At 43.2% G+C, this 18772-nt stretch overlaps 1 protein-coding gene across 1 annotated transcript in view; it reads left to right on the forward strand.

Moving 5' to 3' along the window:
- Positions 1-18772, forward strand: part of LOC126994168 (phosrestin-2-like) — a 92420-nt gene that overhangs the window by 50113 nt on the left and 23535 nt on the right. The window contains exon 4 of the mRNA XM_050853418.1: positions 8529-8642. Coding sequence (XP_050709375.1) covers positions 8529-8642 — 114 coding nt within the window. The remainder of the gene's footprint in view (positions 1-8528; positions 8643-18772) is intronic.

Below are 18772 nucleotides of genomic sequence, written 5' to 3' on the forward strand. Positions count from 1 at the left end.
ATGCATTCAAAGGTGTCATTGTAAAACTATGACTGGATGCAAGTTGGGAAAACTAGTGATAGCAGTTACAGTATGTACACCACCATTCAAACTCCTTAAAGCAATATATTTTCACAATCAAAATTACAGATAAGGTATACAAATTTATATCTGCAGAGTCAGCAAAAAACTGGGACAGTTCAAGTATTAGTTATTTTGTCAGTATTTTAACAGTCATGTCACATTTAGCTAGACTCATGCCCCAGAATCTTCCTCATCTATCATTTTGCCTTCATGAAAGTTACTGCAATCGTTACTGTAACACTTGCAGAGTGCAGTGCAGGAAAGGCTGTTCTTTTGGCAAGAACAGTGACTTTTACATGATGTCCGACAACCACATTTCACGAGTTCTATGGCAGCAGATGGAGCTGGCTTGTAGAGGCACCGGACTGGGACATACTCTTCTCCTACAAATATCCATCCATTCTCCTCTAGTGGTGGTAGGCAGGGGTGAGGTGTAGTGTAGGATTTGTCCTGCATAGCCACAAAGTTGGTGCGGATAATGTGTGGCATCAGTGTTCCTCTTGTTGGAGGAAGTTTCTCTCCTCTACGTTTCTGGACCGGAACAGCTCCCAACGCAGAGCTGGTATTGTGGTTGGGCCTAAAGGACTGTATACCGAGCATATGAACCTCTCAAGAGGCTGCACTTCTTCAGGCAGCTCACCATCCATGAGCTCGTGGTTTGCAAGCACTCCATTTCCCAAGAGTTGGAAAACAGAAATGATTGGGTCATTGTCTGGCAAATTCAGGTAAGAAGTGATCCAGGTCTTCTTCGAAATTCCCACAAATTTCCCACCCCAGTCTGCACCAGTGAAGTTGTGGAGACCAATGAGACCTCGACACTTTTCTTGACCAATAGCCCTGACACGTTCTGGAATGTTAATAGATCTATGGTTTTACCTTTTCCAGTCAGCAACTGGAGCTTAGTGAATGTCCCTAGTCGACCATTAGCCACAAGATCCAGCAACAAGATCAGAACATCAGTGTCAGGTGACCACACATCAATGTTCCTAACAGTGGAGGTACCAATGGCATGGAGCACATGTAAAGGAATCAGAGTGTCAGCCTCCTCGTGGTTGTGAGTGGACATCACATCTGTTAAGGAGTGAGGGTAGTTGACTTGGACTGTTGTGCTTTTCACAACAACAACCTTCATATTTGACTCTTTGAATACATTAAGTATAGCATCACCAAGAATGTTGGAAAGGAGTGCTTTAGTTTTGGGTGCTGACAACAGCTCCTTTAGTGTGACCTTTGCAATAGCCATCTCATCATGGACTGCGAACTCCATCTCATTTCCCTGTGCTCGTTTGGCCTCGTCTTTCGTTTCAAGGAATGAGTGATGTCATATCTGTCAAATATTATATGGGCTTCATCATAAGCTTTTACCATCCTTGTTATTCTTCTGACAAAGGCATTCTTGAAGTTGAGAAATATCTTCATGTCTGGACTTTTCTTCATGGACTGGACCACTGCCATCCCGTCAATGATGATTACATGATCACGGAGTTCAGCAAAGAATCATCAGGAATGTCAGGAAGGAGATTGTGTGTGTCTCCTGGTGTTGTTGCCTCGCTAGGTGTTGGGGTCAATGTCACTTTTGGTTCTTGAACAGCTGCTCTGCATGATGTGTCAATCTCAGTCGGGATGGGGATTGCCTCCTCTATAACATGAATGATGGATGATTTGTCTGTTGGGATGAGAAGTGATCCATCCAGTGCAAACATTGACCTGGGTGTGATTGCCATCTCAAAATTGCCAATGGTTTCCGACAACTGAGGAACTAGTTTAGGCCGTGACTGCTGAATGATTAGGAACCGGGCAAGAAGTTGCCTTTCCTCCCGGAGCTTGATAACCTTATCTCCTAGTGTCACACGCGTCTTTGCCATCCAGGTGCAGAAGGTCTTGAGCTTCATCTTTTTCATGGGATCCCAGACAGACATTGGTGAATTCTGTAAAAGTCGTTCGTGAACAAAATTTTGATAACCATTCATTCCCTTCTTATCTCGATTGAGTATGTCAACCTTGGCAGCATCTGGAATCATCACGGATGACACAATGCTCTTGAGTGGTGTTCTTACGATGAATGGGTTGCCTTCACAGTGGCGTTGGATGGATTCTTTCAGCTTGAGAGCATTTCTCGTTGAACGTTGAGCTATGTCACCAGAGAGTTGATAGTGTTTTCTGCAGCTTTGGATGTTGTTGAAAGGCGAGGAATCCATCCAGCCAGTCTCTAATGATGGAAGTGATATGTGGTAGAGTGGTAATGATTCGGTCAAGTGAAACCTTATCGTGAGTAATACCCACTATACTACCCATTCCTTTCAACTCCTTGATTTTTTGTTCAAGAGCCTGATCTGCAAAAAGCGCAGTGAAGGGAACGGTAGATTTTTTAACAATAAAGTTGCCCTCCTTTAGTGCTTCCCACGTTTTGGGGTCATCCATTTCAAGTTTATTCATTTGTGCTATGTGGACAGGCATTAGACGAGCATAGTGATGCAGGTCATGGGCGAAAAATACTGAATCTGATTGTCCAAGGCAGCAAGATATCCTTCCCAGTCACCTTGACGGCATGCACTGATTATATGCAGCAGACATTGTACCTGTTTAATGTAGTTAATCAAGAACTGAGCTAACTCCCCAGCATCCATGCTAGAAATTAGAGGCTGTACCTGATTAGCATAGTCAGATGCCAGGTCATTGTAGGAATCAATGGTACACTCATTCCTGTCGTGAAGGTTACACTTGAGTACCTCACACTTTTCCTTAGAGGTGCATCAGCTGGCATTTCCAGGAGTACTGCATCGAACAGGAGGAAAAACATGCAAGCACATTCATGACATGATACTCAACTCCTCTCTTAAATGCTTTGCCTGCATATATACCCCGAAGGGCTGCTGGGGAGTAAATGCCAGTCTCAATAGCAATTGTATCTAATCCACTGCCCTCAACATACTTGCCAAGGGCATGCAATGCAGCAAAACATATATTCAATTCTCCGGCTCTGAGAACACAGCGACTGCAACTTGCTGATTCTTGGATCTTGATAGCTCGTTCATACAAATCAAGGTCAAGTGTAATGATGGTGCTTCGTTCTGGACCCATTACTACAGCTGATATTTCTTGTGTAAGACTGAGCACAGTGTACAATTTTGCATAATCTGTTGGGGTGTTTTGAAGAGTGGGCAACCACTTCACTATTTGTGCGGTCAACACGCTGCATTGGCTGCAAAAGCGAATTTGTTGCAGCCCATGTGGGCATGACCTGAGATTTTGTCTTTTTCTTTCCTTATTTTCTTAGGTGCTACATTAAGAATGGCTTCTTTATATGTGGTGTCAGCATTGTCATCCTTATGGATGCTTGCCATGGCAACATCACTGGTGGTTGGGGTATGGTCATGCTCAGAAATGGATGTTGTGGCAATATCTAATCTCCTTGGTGCAAGACCATTTTCAAGAAGCGTTGTTGTCTTTCCCTCTCTAATTGCTATGAGGTGATCCTCTCATGGATGGATGATGAAGAAGCATCAGTACTCACTGGGGCAAAGTCGTCATCAAGATTAATTTCTGCAGCGGTATCAAGTGAGACATTGCTTGACTGGGTAGCACAATCATTGTGATTAGCTATATGATTGGCTAGTGCCCAAGTTTCATCAAAGAGCTGGTATGGTTAGAGAATGTTATCCCTTTGTCCAGTTGTATATGAAGTGAACTTGATGGGTTTCAGCTGTAAGAGTGGGTCATCTTTGTACTTGATATTGACATGAAGAGGGCTAGATGGTAGCTTGTCAGGGATGGCCAGGGGTGGGTTGATAAGTTCTGCATTTTCATCCTCCTTTTGGCACACAACAATAACTGTTCCATGTAGAGTATCTTGCCCATATGGAGTGTCCTCCATGAAATCTATATTATCTACTGCAAAGAATAGTGGATTCCTTTCTTGATGAAATCTGGTAGACAATATCCACCTGTCTCTGACATACGGAGAACTACTGCACGCTCAATGCGCTTCGTAATGTTCAGAACATGTTCATACCCTGTACCCAGATATACACTAGAGAGTACACGTATAAGATTCTTATCACGAACTCTCTGATGAATAGTCAGAGGTAACCCAACAGAGAGTGGTGTCTCCACATGGCGGACAAAACCACTATTTTGGGGGGATTTGTGCTTTACCTGCCTGTCAGTGTTAGTGTTTTGAACCATGAACTGACAACCAATTTCAACACATTTTTTTACCTCTGCATTACGCTGTCCAAACACACTGTCAGCAAAGACCCGTACCACAGGTGTGTAAGAAAGAGCTGAGAAAGTGGAGGTTTTCCCAACCACTAAGAAAATTGTCACTGGAGAACTTCCAATCACGTCTACACTTTAGAAGTTCATTGCGCAGTATGTTTGCTGCTTCTAACAAAATTTCTAAAATAGCGTTTGGGGTCTTCGTGGTTGCGTAGTCAATAGCTTCCCCAGCAGATTTTGCCAGCATGACCCGTTCACTCTCATTTCTCTGTGGTGGCTGAATGAATTTTAAGTTGGGGATACGATCACTCAGCAATTGTTTCAGGTGCTTTCTTTGGTTGTCCTTCAAATTTTCAATGCTGTTTTCCTTGAGGATTTCTAGGTAAATGTCATTGATATCTGCCATTTTCAGTACCAAACCATCATCGTACATCAATACAGACTTAACATACTTCACAATCTGAATATCAGAAATGGCCTTCATCATATCATAAGTATTGCCTTGATCAGAATGGTGGGAGCACGTTCTACGTGCATCTTGAAGACAGCTACTGTGGTACCACTTTTCCTGGGCAAAGGCATCACCAGGCTGATGTAAACTGGATAGAGAAGTCCTAATATGATCATCAATAGTGTTAAACTTGATGTCTAGTAGTGACTGACCACGATTCAGAGAGGAAACTATGTGGAGTTGTTCTTCATGATATTTACATTTAGAAGTGGGGGGAGCAAATATACATGATATTTCCTTAGGAATGACACCAGTATGTCTGTTAACACGACTTGTAGAAGAGCTTGACTTGGCTGGCCGACCTCTCTTGGCTGGCTGGGCTGCTGTTGGAGTATCTAAGTGAGCTCTTTTCCTTTCGGCTCTCTCCAAAAGTGATTTATTAACGATTCGCTTACGACAGTCTGAATGATACCGAATCTTTTCCAGTTCAGATTTTGATAGGCTGGAGAGAAAGTCAGATAGGGGTCTGAAGGCAACTTCACCCAGGTTTGCCAGACGTTTAGCATAGTGCAATATATCTTGTATTTTGTCTACATCAGGGCTGGCAACAAGTTTTTTAGAATCACTCTTGCATACAATACACACAGGTGGTGTTTCAATATAATTAGACATGCTTCGTGTATGATGATGATGACTGGAGTGGGGCACCTTTTCTCCACTTCATGCACCATGCCGATACTGAGCCAGGTCACCATACATCTACTGTATTTCATGCACCATGCAGATATTTAAGAATGGCAACCTGAAAAAAAAATCAGCATATTAATATATTTATACAAAAATATGAATTACCTTTTCATTCTACCAGTTACTTCCCCATATCAAACACAGTTTTCGGCTTGATCATAACCCCCAATCGCTGTGAAACCTTTTTCAAACGCTCAGAAATGTTGTAAAACCCTAATATTGATCCCAACATCATTGAAACCGGTCGAGTATTTCCAGAGATGTGACTCTTTTGGAAACATCCAGGCGCGACGGCGGCCATGTTGGATTTTGGCTGTTACCATGGCTACGGGTGTCGGGAAAATTTGTTACCTATCATTTTCCATTACCTTAAACCATAAGGAAGTGAAAGCACACACTATCTCAATTTGGGCATGAAATTCCTACGGGACCATGATTTTGATACATGGCTGTCTACACTATTTCGCATAAATTTGATATCACGCTTCTGTATCTATAGTCTTCCAAATAATAATGAGCAGTAAGTAGCGGGCTTTTTTTTTCATTATTGTTTTCTCTATTTACGCCCTTGCACTGTCTCCTCTGCTGTAAAAAAAAAATACATGTCAAGGCCGGTCTGGCGTAGGCTCCCGCGGGTCCTTTCCTCGCCTCTGCTCTGCCACACAGTCCCAACACCTATCTCTTCCTCTCATATGTGAGCTAAAGGTCACATATGAGAGGAAAAAAAATAGGTGTTGGGACTGTGTGGCAGAGCAGAGGGGAGAAATGGACCCGCGGGAGCCAACGCCAAAACGGACTCGACAGTTTGGTTTCAATATAGGGGTGCCACTAAATTCGTCCTTTCTCCAGACCAAATGAATCAAACTACGTAGTAAATTGAAGTGAACACAGTTTTTTTTTTTTTTTTTTTTTGGTTTCAACAGCAACAGTGACTCTGGCACAAGCAAAAGTGTGAATATGACATTTCAATGATTTGTTCTCTCACACACACACACACACACATTTATAAACCAGAATAGATTGTCATGTGTGTGTGAGAGAGAGAGAGAGAGAGAGAGAGAGAGAGAGAGAGAGAGAGAGAGAGAGAGAGAGAGAGAGAGAGAGAGAGAGAGAGAGAGAGAGAGAGAGAGAGAGAGAGAGAGAGAGAGAGAGAGAGAGAGAGAGAGAGAGAGAGAGAGAGAGAGAGAGAGAGAGAGAGAGAGAGAGAGAGAGAGAGAGAGAGAGAGAGAGAGAGAGAGAGAGAGAGAGAGAGAGAGAGAGAGAGAGAGAGAGAGAGAGAGAGAGAGAGAGAGAGAGAGAGAGAGAGAGAGAGAGAGACGTGAGACGTGAGACGTGAGACGTGAGGGACACCAAAGTGCGCTAGTGCTATAAACTATAAATATAAAGTGACAAACTGACATTAATCCATATTGTTTTTACATGTTTTTTCTTTACTTTTTTGTATTTTGTATTTGTATGCTTCTATGTGTCAACATTCGACAATTCAATTTGTCCCATACACAGGCTCTTAGAATACCTAAAAAGTGTAATTTTGAACCTCCTTTTTTTGTAAAATTTTTGTTTAAATAAAGAGAGAGAGAGAGAGAGAGAGAGAGAGAGAGAGAGAGAGAGAGAGAGAGAGAGAGAGAGAGAGAGAGAGAGAGAGAGAGAGAGAGAGAGAGAGAGAGAGAGAGAGAGAGAGAGAGAGAGAGAGAGAGAGAGAGAGAGAGAGAGAGAGAACAATATGCTGGGCTGTCACCGCAACGCGTCCCGGAATTAATCGTGTGTCTGCACCAAATTAACTCGGTGTATATTTAACTGATGTGACTAATGCTATTTGTGGGGAAGCTGGATGAGAGGGAGAGAGAGCAAATAATAGAGAAAGGGAAGCAGATGGAAAGATCAAGACACAAAGAAAAAGATATACAAAAATAGGTGCACAGGTGGGTAAGTAGGTAAATTAAAAGTTAGGTTTGTAGGTAGGCAAATAGATAAATAGGCAAATAGGTAGATGGAGGTGATTGTAGACTGGTGAGTAGGAAAGTGGGACTCCTTTGAGCGAGCACTTAGTATCCTGAGGGATTTTTTAGTATAGACGATGGGGGGGGAGGAGTGATGGGAGAGGACATCTAGCTCAAAATACAACCAGGCAGCTTAGTAGTGATTATAGGGGAGTAACAGGGGGCGGGCTTAGAATCTTCTATACTATCAATCGAAATTTATCCCTCTCACATCCCTTTTCAAAATATAAATAGTTTAGTTAGTTAGATAAGAAAGGCCTATCAAATGTGGGTTTGCAAGCCTCGAAATGGCTGAGAGTGTAGGCCTAAAAGAATTAAGAAGTGGAGGGAAGGAGCGAGGTTAAGACTTGAGAGGGGTGTTGAGAGAAGTGGATGCTGGGTTATTGTGTGGAATTGGAGATAAGCATGAGGAGGTGTTAGTCCACCCTAAGATGTATTTATGAAGATAAACATAAAGGAAAGATGTAATACTTTAGCTAAAGGGAAGAGACAATTAATGTGAAGAGTGGGAGGAGGAGGAGGAGGAGGGGATAATTTTATGACGAAAAAGACGAAAATATTGTAGAAGAAAAAAAAAGAAGAGAAAGATAGAGGATGATAAGAAAAATAAAATAATATAGAAAAGACAACAAAAAGAGGAAACAAGAGGAAAATAAAGGAAGACAAGAAGTAGAAGTGGATGAATATATAGGAAAAAGAAAAGAAGGAAGAAAAAGATAAGGGAAGATAGGAAGGGAGTAAAAGAGGATAAAGCAGTATAAGTATTAACATTGCAAGTATTAACAAGACAAGTATTAGCTGTACAATCATTTGCAGCGTAAATATTAGGAAGGAGGAGAAACAACAGGAGGAAAGCTGGACCAGAGTTTACCACAGAGAAGAATAAAATAAGACAAAATTTGGTTAACTCACCTCCTAGTAAATTGGATAGCATAAGAATGTCCTCAAGCTGAAAATTGAGTGCATTTGGTAGAGCTAAGGTGAGCTTGTTAACCGATGAAGGAGGGTGAGGGAAAGGGTGATAAGTGAGCTCTCTGTCCCTCCCGCAGGTCAAGCTCTTCACCAGTGCCATCGGTGGGGAGGTGAGCGTGAAGGTGCCGTTCAAGATGATGCGTCGCTCCGACACCGAGGATGCCGAGACCAACACTCCTCAGACGGCCCAGGTAAAGGTGTGGTGGCTCTCTCTCTCTGTCTCTCTCTCTCTCAGCATCCTCATTATATTTGCCGTCTTCACTTTCCTCTTCCTGTCCTGCCTTCATCTTTTCCTGGTTCATTTATCTCGACTTGACAGTTTGTTGAGTCGTCTTTGAAGCCGATCGTTAGGGCAGCTGCCACCTGGGCTCTAAATTTCTGTTTTGCTCCCAAACATAAGAATTTATACTACAAAGGAATAGAGTATTTAATTATATGGAAATTTGCTTAAACGCATCTCAAAAGAAATAGGAATGTCACTTTGATTTAATTTCTATGCACAACAAAGAATAATTACACTCAAAGATAGTCATAAATTAGTTAAAACCTGATATTCACTAAGGAATCTATTTGATTACTAAAACACAACTGTTTTTAGGTAGATACTGAGCAAGCACCAAGAACGTGAATTTGCAGGTATCGCAAAGGTAAATTCTAAAGCTGGGTTAATTATTCAGGAAGGCAAAGAGTTTGGTGATGATTTGGTAAGATCAAGCAGGTATCTCGAACTGCGTTTAAACAATCAAAGGGTGAATTCAGTTTTGCATGGACGAAGCAGTGTGCTCAGTGGAGTCAATTACTATATTGCGAAAGTAATTAAACTAGGAACATTGGAAGAGGAAACTGTCAAATAGGAATCTAAGCAATCTGTGTAGTGAAACAAATGACCCTGTTAGATAAATGAGCAGATAAGTAAACAAGAAGGGAGTCAATCAGTCTTGCAGTCAAATGAACGGTAAACAGGTGAAACAAAGGCCTTTATTCTCAAACCTTTCGCCGCCCAAGTACACATATTTCACAAGGCTTTCGTAGCGTTTTGGGTATCTCTAGGGGTAGTTTAATGACCCTGGCGGTAGTGTGACCCTTCTTCTGTACCATCAATGTGAAAAAAAACTCATGAAAGCCCGATTCCTCTCCTTTTCAGCCTTTGGAAATAGACTATGTGGGAGGTGGAAGCGTCTGAGAATACCTCCCTTTAAAGACACACGAACACGAGCCCCGCCTCTGCCTCAATATTGTTAACAGGTTGGGATAATTGACTTGATGGCTCGATTCAATTACTCTTCCGGCCAACAATCACTTCCTCATTAAGCGGGGGGCAATGGTTCACTGGACACACCTGTTTATTTCGTGGCTTAATTCGTGCAGGTAAAATTGGAACAGATTGATATGATTTGCTGAAGCCCCAAAATGTTATAGTTTTTTTTTTCTCTCTCTCTCTCTCTCTCTCGTCAGTTTTCCCTTCGATCGGCTCCTTGTCTCGTCAGTCCGGCACCCTTTTCCTTGGCTGCGCATCTTGCATTTCTTTTTATTATTCCACGTTCTCAAGTTTTGCTTTTATGAATATTTAGTGTTGTTTATGTGTCTGTTATTGTTTTGGAGCCTCTTGTATTTATTTTAAAGTGACATGCTTCTTTTTGTATATTTTTTTTATATCTTTGTTTCTTTTTAATTATATTTTGACATTTTGTTTACTTGGAATATTACCATTTAGATTTTCTTTCGTGTCATCACCATTCATTACTTTTTTTTTCAGATTTCCTCCTCCTATGTTTGTTTTGCTACCTGTCATTCCCATGATATATATTAACACACACACACACACACACACACACACACACACACACACACACACACACACACACACACACACACACACATTTTCACTGTCACTCATGCGCTTCATGCAATTTTATGAGTTCTTGTCTAGATTTTTTCCTATCGTTGTTGATTTTGTCGGGTTCCGGTCCGTCACGACGAGGAGAGAGAAACCTACAACGAGGTAGAAAATTCCCAGTCGCTAACAGCAACTCATGCAACATCCACAGGCGCTGGCGGATCCAAGGGTTCACTGAACTCGCAAATAATACTGAACCCGATGGTGAAGAGAGCGAAGTCGAACGGTAAACTATAACGGAGTTAGGAATAACAATGAACACAGTGAATAACAGTGAGAGAAAACATTACTGGCTCCACGACCGGATGTGTAATAGATATGGAGCCGGCGCGTAGGCAGGAAGTGACGGGAGGCGGAACCCTCGTGGGTTCCTTATGGGTAGATATAAGGCAAGCCACGCATAAGCTGTTCACGTGGCTGTGTTTCTAGGGGCATCGTCATGACGTTTCCGTGACGTTCGTGACGTATAATGACGCTATGATGACGAATTGTGTAGTAGTCGCTGGCCCCAATATAAGGAGCCCAGCAGCACTGAAGACTCACTCAGAAGCAGTTCATAACCTGAACAAGAGACAAATTTAGGGGCGATGGCTGTTCTTGAGCTTGTGGTACTGGTGAGAAAAATTACGAGATTCTCATGGGAAAGCCGGTATTATTGACTTTGTACAATTTGTAACATCGTTCCTGGAGTAGTCAGTGAATTGTAAGCAGAGTGTATTAAGTGTTTAAGTATTCCAGTGTTTAAATGTTTAAAGTGTTTGAGCTTGTGGCAAGAGAGCCAAAGCGAGCCGCTACCAAGCGTTCCTGACTTATGTACAAATATGCTACCGTCACTACCTCATTACGAGACTCTTGAGTTCAATTTTATGTAATTCTTGCGTGGAAGAGGAATGACGATAATTGGTAAATACTGATGTGCCAAGAGTATAGGTAATATTTTTCCTTAATATTAAATAAACTTATACAACTTACCGGTCCGTGTCATCTCCGAACCACATTTTTTTTTTAACACGTTACCATTATTTGAGTTAGTAGGGCGTACAGAACTGGTGGCAGCGGTGGGATGTACATGGACGATAACTAAGTGCTTAATTATTATTGCATGCGACGAAAGTGATTGCGACGCGAGTGACTCAAGTTGGAGCTGGAATAACTTTTATTCACATTTTGACGGACTTAATTTAGACTTAGTCAAAATGCTGGACAACCAGGCAACCCCAACTGAGAACCCTCCGAACACCGTGAAGCCAGACATATCTGCTACTGGTAATGGAACCGTGGTCGACAAGATGGACCTAGCCTCGATTATTTCCCTAAATTCAATTAAGGAATAATTAGGGAAAGGTAGCCGGCCTCAAATATTTTGCTGAGAGCAGACCAAGGGACCTCGAAAACCCAAGCTTGACTTGCACCACTAGCCGTAAAGCAGTGGGTAAAAGACATTGACGCACGGACAATTGACAACTGGACCGACCAGGGACGAATCCAGTTAGCTAAGCAATACGCTATAAGTCCAGCTTTTAGTCTTATTTGCACCACAGTCGAAGCCGTAGGCTATGACTAGAATTCCGTGAGACAACAGCTTCTAGATATTTTCACTGACGACAAGACATACTATAAGAGAAAAGCAGAGGTGGCCAAGGCCACCTGTAATGCTGGCAAGACCTTGTCTGCGTTTTGAGTGCGACTAAATAAGAACATAAGAACATAAGAACGTAAAGAGTCTGCAAGAGGCCGGTTGGCCTTTACACGGCAGCTCCTGTTATCATAACCCCACCTTACCTCACTATCCATGAATTTATCCAACCTTTTTGAATGTATCAATGGTATTGGCACCCACAACATGACTGTTATGCCTGTTCCATTCATCCACCTCTCTATTTATTAACCAGTTCTTGCCTATGTCTTTGCTGAATCTGAATTTGTCTAACTTGAGACCATTGCTACGTGTCCTACCTGGCTCTTTTACTACCAAACCCTATTGACATCCCCTTTATTAAAGCCTTTCATCCATTTATAGTCCTCGATAAGGTATCCTCGCAACCTTCGCCTTTCTAGAGAGTGTAGCTTATAATGTAATGCTTAAGTCTATCCTCATAGGGCAAGTTTCTCACACCCTGAATAATTTTTGCCATCCTTCTCTGTACAGATTCTAACATCTTGATATCCATTCTATAGTAGGGTGACCAGAAGTGGACTGCGTAATCAAGGTGAGGTCTAACTAGAGCTAAGTAAAGTTTGAGGATGACCTCAGCGCTCCTATTGCTTACGCTCCTTGAGATGAAAACCAGTACTCTGTTTGCACGATTCTTAGCCTGAATGCATTGGGCCATAGGACGGAGATCAGTGCTCACTAAAACTCCTAACGGTCATACCATACATCTCCCTCAAAACCTTCCTCTTCCTCTTCCCTTAAACAGTGTCCCCTTTCTGCTGGATACTATGATATGATTTGGACCACTTCCTTCGCTAGAGCTTCTTGCGAGATGGGTTGGTAGCCTCTGCAAACACCTCTACATGAAAATCTTAATAATTGAAGCATTTTACATACATTGGTGTGATTATACTATATAGTAGTAATATACTTTGGTGATTATACCAAATAAAACGGTTGATTGAATATAAATATATAGGTATAATTGCGTACATAGCGAGTGATAGGGTTGGCATCCCTGCGCGGCCCGTGTTTCCACCTCTCTCTGCACGCACTCAGCCAGGAGTCTACATGTGCCCGGCGCTATCACTTCTCTGCCCCTCGCTACCATCTCGTCAATCAGGGAGCCGTTAGAAAAGTGCTCGAGCCCCATCGGTGCTATAGGAAAAGACTACCTAGAGTTATGCGGAGGAGGTAGGAAGACACCTACCGAACGGGCGTGAGCAACTCCCGGTGAGGATATATGGGTAAGCGAGGAGGGTGCTGAAGCCCTCCAAAGACCCTTCCCATGTCCTCACTAACCGTTTCCCTTTTCTCTCATCAACACCAGAGAACAGTTCAGCATGCTCTCTAAAGACAGTTCCTCTCTCTTTCTACACCACACTACATTCACACAACACACACACCTTTTCCCAAAATTCAAAATTCAAAATGGCGAAAAACAACACTGCCTCGGAGTCCCCGCCTGGGGGGGGACCATAAATTCCCTCAGGGAGGACTCCCCTTCTGGCTGCCGACTTGAGAGGTGTCCTGATAACTCCTCGAACCTCCTCCTTATCAATTTCTGCAACATTCGTGGTCTTCGTTCTAATTTTCATTCTGTGGAACATCATCTCTCCTCCTCTAAACCTCATCTTCTCTTCCTCACCGAAACACAGGTTTCTGAGGCTACTGACAGCACCCTCTACTCTGTTCCCTCCTACTATCTCTATCCAAAGCTGGATGTTGCGCCTACGTGCGCAACGCCATCACTTGCTCTCGTGCCCACGACCTTGACTCTTCTGAATTTTCCACCATCTGGCTAAGACATCATTGTCATTCTATTACTAAATACATCTGTGCTGTTTATCTCTCACCTAACTCTACTAACTATGTAAAACTCTTTGACTATTTGAATTCTAAAGTGGAGCACATCTTGACTCACTCTCCCTTCGCTGAAATCTCCATCTTGGGAGATTTCAATGTTCACCACCAGCTTTGGCTTTCATCTTCTTTCACTGACCAGCCTGGTGAACAAGCCTACAACTTTGCTCTCCTCAACGACCTAGAGCAGTTGGTTCAGCACCCTACACGTATTCCCGACCGTCTTGGAGACAGGCCCAACATTCGAGACCTCTTCCTTACCTCTAATCCTTCTGCTTACTCTGTCAAACTGTTCTCTCCGTTGGGCTCCTCCGATCATAACCTTATTTCTGTTTCCTTGTCCTATCGCTCCTGTACATCCTCTGGACCCACCGAAGAGGCGATGCTTCTGGCATTTTGCTTCAGCTCGGTGGGACGACCTGAGGATGTACTTCTCCGATTTCCCGTGGAATGATTACTGCTTCCAAGAGAGAGACACCTCTGTGTGTGCCCAGCGCATCTCAGAGGTGATTGTCTCTGGAATGGAGGCATACATTCCACGTTCTTTCTCTACTCCTCATGCTAAAAAGCCTTGGTTTAATCATGCTTGTTCTCGTGCTATTAAAGATAGAGAGGCAGTTCGCAAAAGGTTCCAGAGCCTTCGAACTCCCGCTAACTATGACCTTTACATTTCAGCCCGGAATCGTGCCAAATCTATTCTCCGACTTACCAAAACTTCTTTTATCAATAGAAAATGTCAACACCTTGCTTCTTCTAATTCTTCCCGTGACTTCTGGCATCTAGCCAAAAATATCTCCTCCAGTTTCACTTCTTCCTCTTTCCCTCCTCTCCTTAACCCTGACGGCAGCACTGCCGTCTCATCTGTCTCTAAGGCTGAACTCTTCGCTCAAACTTTCTGTAAGAACTCCACCTTGGACGATTCTGGTCATATTCCTTCTACTCATCCCCCCTCTGACTCCTTTATGCCTGTTATTAAGATTCTTCCAAATGATGTTTTCTATACCCTCTCTGGCCTCAACTCTCAGAAGGCTTATGGACCTGATGGAGTGCCTCCTATTGTTCTTAAAAACTGTGCTTCCGTGCTGACACCCTGCCTGGTCAAAGTCTTTCGTCTCTGCCTATCAACATCTACCTTTCCTTCCTGCTGGAAGTATGCCTTTGTACAGCCTGTGCCTAAGAAGGGTGACTGTCCCAATCCCTCAAACTACCGCCCTATAGCTTTACTTTCCTGTCAATCTAAAGCTTTTGAATCAATCCTTAACCGGAAGATTCAAAACCACCTTTACACTTCTAACCTTCTATCTGATCGCCAGTATGAGTTCCGCAAGGGGCGTTCTACTGGCGATCTTCTTGCTCTCTTAACTGACTCTTGGTCATCCTCTCTTAGCCCTTTCGGTGAAACTTTCTCAGTTGCGCTAGACATATCGAAAGCCTTCGATAGAGTCTGGCACAAGTCTTTGCTTTCTAAAATGCCCTCTTTCTGATTCTATCCCTCTCTCTGTTCCCTTATCTCCAGTTTCCTTTCCGGCCGTTCTAACTCCGCGGTGGTAGACGGTCACTGTTCTTCCCCTAAACCTATCAACAGTGGTGTTCCACAGGGCTCTGTCCTATCACCCACTCTCTTCCTGTTATTCATCAATGATCTTCTTTCCATAACAAACTGTCCTATCCACTCATACGCCGACGACTCCATCCTGCATTATTCAATTTCTTTCAATAGAAGACCCTCTCAACAGGAAGTACACGACTCCAGACTGGAGGCTGCAGAACGCTTAACCTCAGACCTTGCTATCATTTCCGATTGGGGCAGAAGGAATCTTGTGTCCTTCAGTGCCTCAAAAACTCAATTTCTCCACCTATCAATTCGACACAATCTTCCAAACACCTATCCCCTATTCTTCGACAACACTCAGCTATCACCATCTTCAACACTAAACATCCTCGGTCTATCCTTTACTCAAAATCTCAATTGGAAACTTCACATCTCCTCTCTCGCTAAATCAGCTTCCTCGAGGTTGGGCTTTCTGTATCGTCTCCGCCAGTTCTTCTTCCCCGCGCAGTTGCTATCCATATACAGGGGTCTTGTCCGCCCTCGTATGGAGTATGCATCTCACGTGTGGGGGGACTCCACTCACACAGCTCTTCTGGACAGAGTGGAGTCTAAGGCTCTTCGTCTCATCAGCTCTCCTCCTCCTACTGATAGTCTCCTACCTCTTAAATTCCGTCGCGATGTTGCCTCTTTTTCTATCTTCTATCGATATGTCCACGCTGACTGCTCTTCTGAACTTGCTAACTGCATGCCTCCCCCCCTCCCGCGGCCCCGCTGCACACGACTATTCTACTTATGCTCATCTCTATACTGTCCAAACCCCTTATGCAAGTGTTAACCAGCATCTTCACTTTTTCATCCCTCACGCTGGTAAACTCGGGAACAATCTTCCTTCCTCTGTATTTCCTCCTGCCTACGACTTGAACTCTTTCAAGATATAGTATGTCATAGCTTTCATATCTGTCAACCGCCTCGATTACTTTAGTGTAGAAAGACAACAGATTACTAAGGCAAGACCTACCTTTCGTGAACCCATGCTGTGAGTCATGAATTAAACTATGCTTCTCTAGATGGTCCCGAATGCTCATGGCTATAATTGACCCCAACATCTTGCTTACAACTGATGTTAAGCTAATTGGGCGATAATTTGAGGTGGCTGGCTTGTTTCCCTTTTTGAAAATTGGTGTCACATTAGCTATTTTCCAGTGGCTGGGCACGTACCCAGAATTTACCGACATCCTAAAGACATCGGTAAGTGGGCCACTGAGAACCTCCTTGCATTCTTTCAGGATACGCGGGAAAATTTCGTCTGGGCCTGGATATCTGTTTTTCTTTAACCTACCAATCTCATCCTGGACTACCTGCCTAGTGATGGTCACATCTCTCAACTTGTCGTTATCTTCTCCCTCATATACCTGAACTCTCTCCGGAATGGTTGTCAGATTTTCCTGCGTGAAACTGAGAGGAAATAATCGTTCAACATTTTACTCATATCTTCCGGAAATCAGAATTTCTTTGCACTCAGGAAGGCAGTAACTTTGTCTTCCAGCAAAGAGATCCTGATTTTCGGTCTTTCCTTCTGTAGACTGGTTTCGGCTTCATGTAGTCGCACCCAAAACGCAGACAAGGTCTCACCAGCATTACGGGTTGTTGGACATGTAGCAATGGTCTCAAGTTAGACAAATTCAGATTCAGCAAAGACATAGGCAAGAATTGGTTAATAAATAGAGTGGTGGATGAATGGAACAGGATTAACAGTCATGTTGTGGGTGCCAATACCATTGATACATTCAATAAGAGGTTGGATAAATTCATGGATAGTGAGGTAAGGTGGGGTTAGGATAACAGGAGCTGCACTGTATAGGCCAACCGGCCTATTGCAGACTCTTTACGTTCTTATGTTCTTATGTTCTTATTTATTCGCACCCAAAACGCAGACAAGGTTTTGCCAGCATTACGGGTGGCCTTGGCCACCTCTGCTTTTCTCTTATAGTATGTCTTGTCTTCAGGGAAAATATCTAGAAGCTGTTGTCTCACGGAATTCTAGTCATAGCCTACGGGTTCGACTGTGGTGCAAATAAGACTAAAAGCTGGACCTATAGCGTATTGCTTAGCTAACTGGATTCGTCCCTGGTCGGTCCAGTTGTCAATTGTCCGTGCGTCAATGTCTTTTACCCACTGCTTTACGGCTAGTGGTGCAAGTCAAGCTTGGGTTTTCGAGGTCCCTTGGTCCGCTCCCAGCAAAATATTTGAGGCCGGCTACCTTTACCTAATTATTCCTTAATTGAATTTAGGGAAATAATCGAGGCTAGGTCCGTCTTGTCGACCACGGTTCCATTACCAGTCGCAGATATGTCTGGCTTCACGGTGTTCGGAGGGTTCTCAGTTGGGGTTGCCTGCAGTCTAAATTAAGTCCGTCAAAATGTGAATAAAAGTTATTCCAACTCCAACTTGAGTCACTCGCGTTGCAATCACTTCCGTCGCATGCAATAATAATTAAGCACTTAGTTATCGTCCATGTACATCCCACCGCTGCCACCAGTTTTGTATACCCTAACTCAAATAATGGTAACGTGTTAAAAAAAAAAATGTGGTTCGGAGATAACACGGACCGGTAAGTTGTATAAGTTTATTTAATATTAAGGAAAATATTACCTATACTCTTGGCACATCAGTATTTACCAATTATCGTCATTCCTCTTCCACGCAAGAATTACATAAAATTGATCTCAAGAGTCTCGTAATGAGGTAGTGACGGTAGCATATTTGTACATAAGTCAGGAACGCTTGGTAGCGGCTCGCTTTGGCTCTCTTGCCACAAGCTCAAACACTTTAAACATTTAAACACTGAAATACTTAAACACTTAATACACTCTGCTTACAATTCACTGACTACTCCAGGAACGATGTTACAAATTGTACAAAGTCAATAATACCGGCTTTCCCATGAGAATCTCGTAATTTTTCTCACCAGTACCACAAGCTCAAGAACAGCCATCGCCCCAAAATTTGTCTCTTGTTCAGGTTATGAACTGCTTCTGAGTGAGTCTTCAGTGCTGCTGGGCTCCTTATATTGGGGCCAGCGACTACTACACAATTCGTCATCATAGCGTCATTATACATCACGAACGTCACGGATACGTCATGACGATGCCCCTAGAAACACGACCACGTGAACAGCTTATGCGTGGCTTTATATATCTACCCATAGGGAACCCACGAGGGTTCCGCCTCCCGTCACTGCCTGCCTTCGCGCCGGCTCTATATCTATCACACATCAGGTCGTGGAGCCAGTAATGTTTTTTCTCACTGTTATTCACTGTGCTCATTGTTATTCCTAGCTCCGTTATAGTTTAGC

Source organism: Eriocheir sinensis, unplaced genomic scaffold (genome assembly GCF_024679095.1).
Source record: "Eriocheir sinensis breed Jianghai 21 unplaced genomic scaffold, ASM2467909v1 Scaffold735, whole genome shotgun sequence".
Taxonomy (NCBI): Eukaryota; Metazoa; Arthropoda; class Malacostraca; order Decapoda; family Varunidae; genus Eriocheir; species Eriocheir sinensis.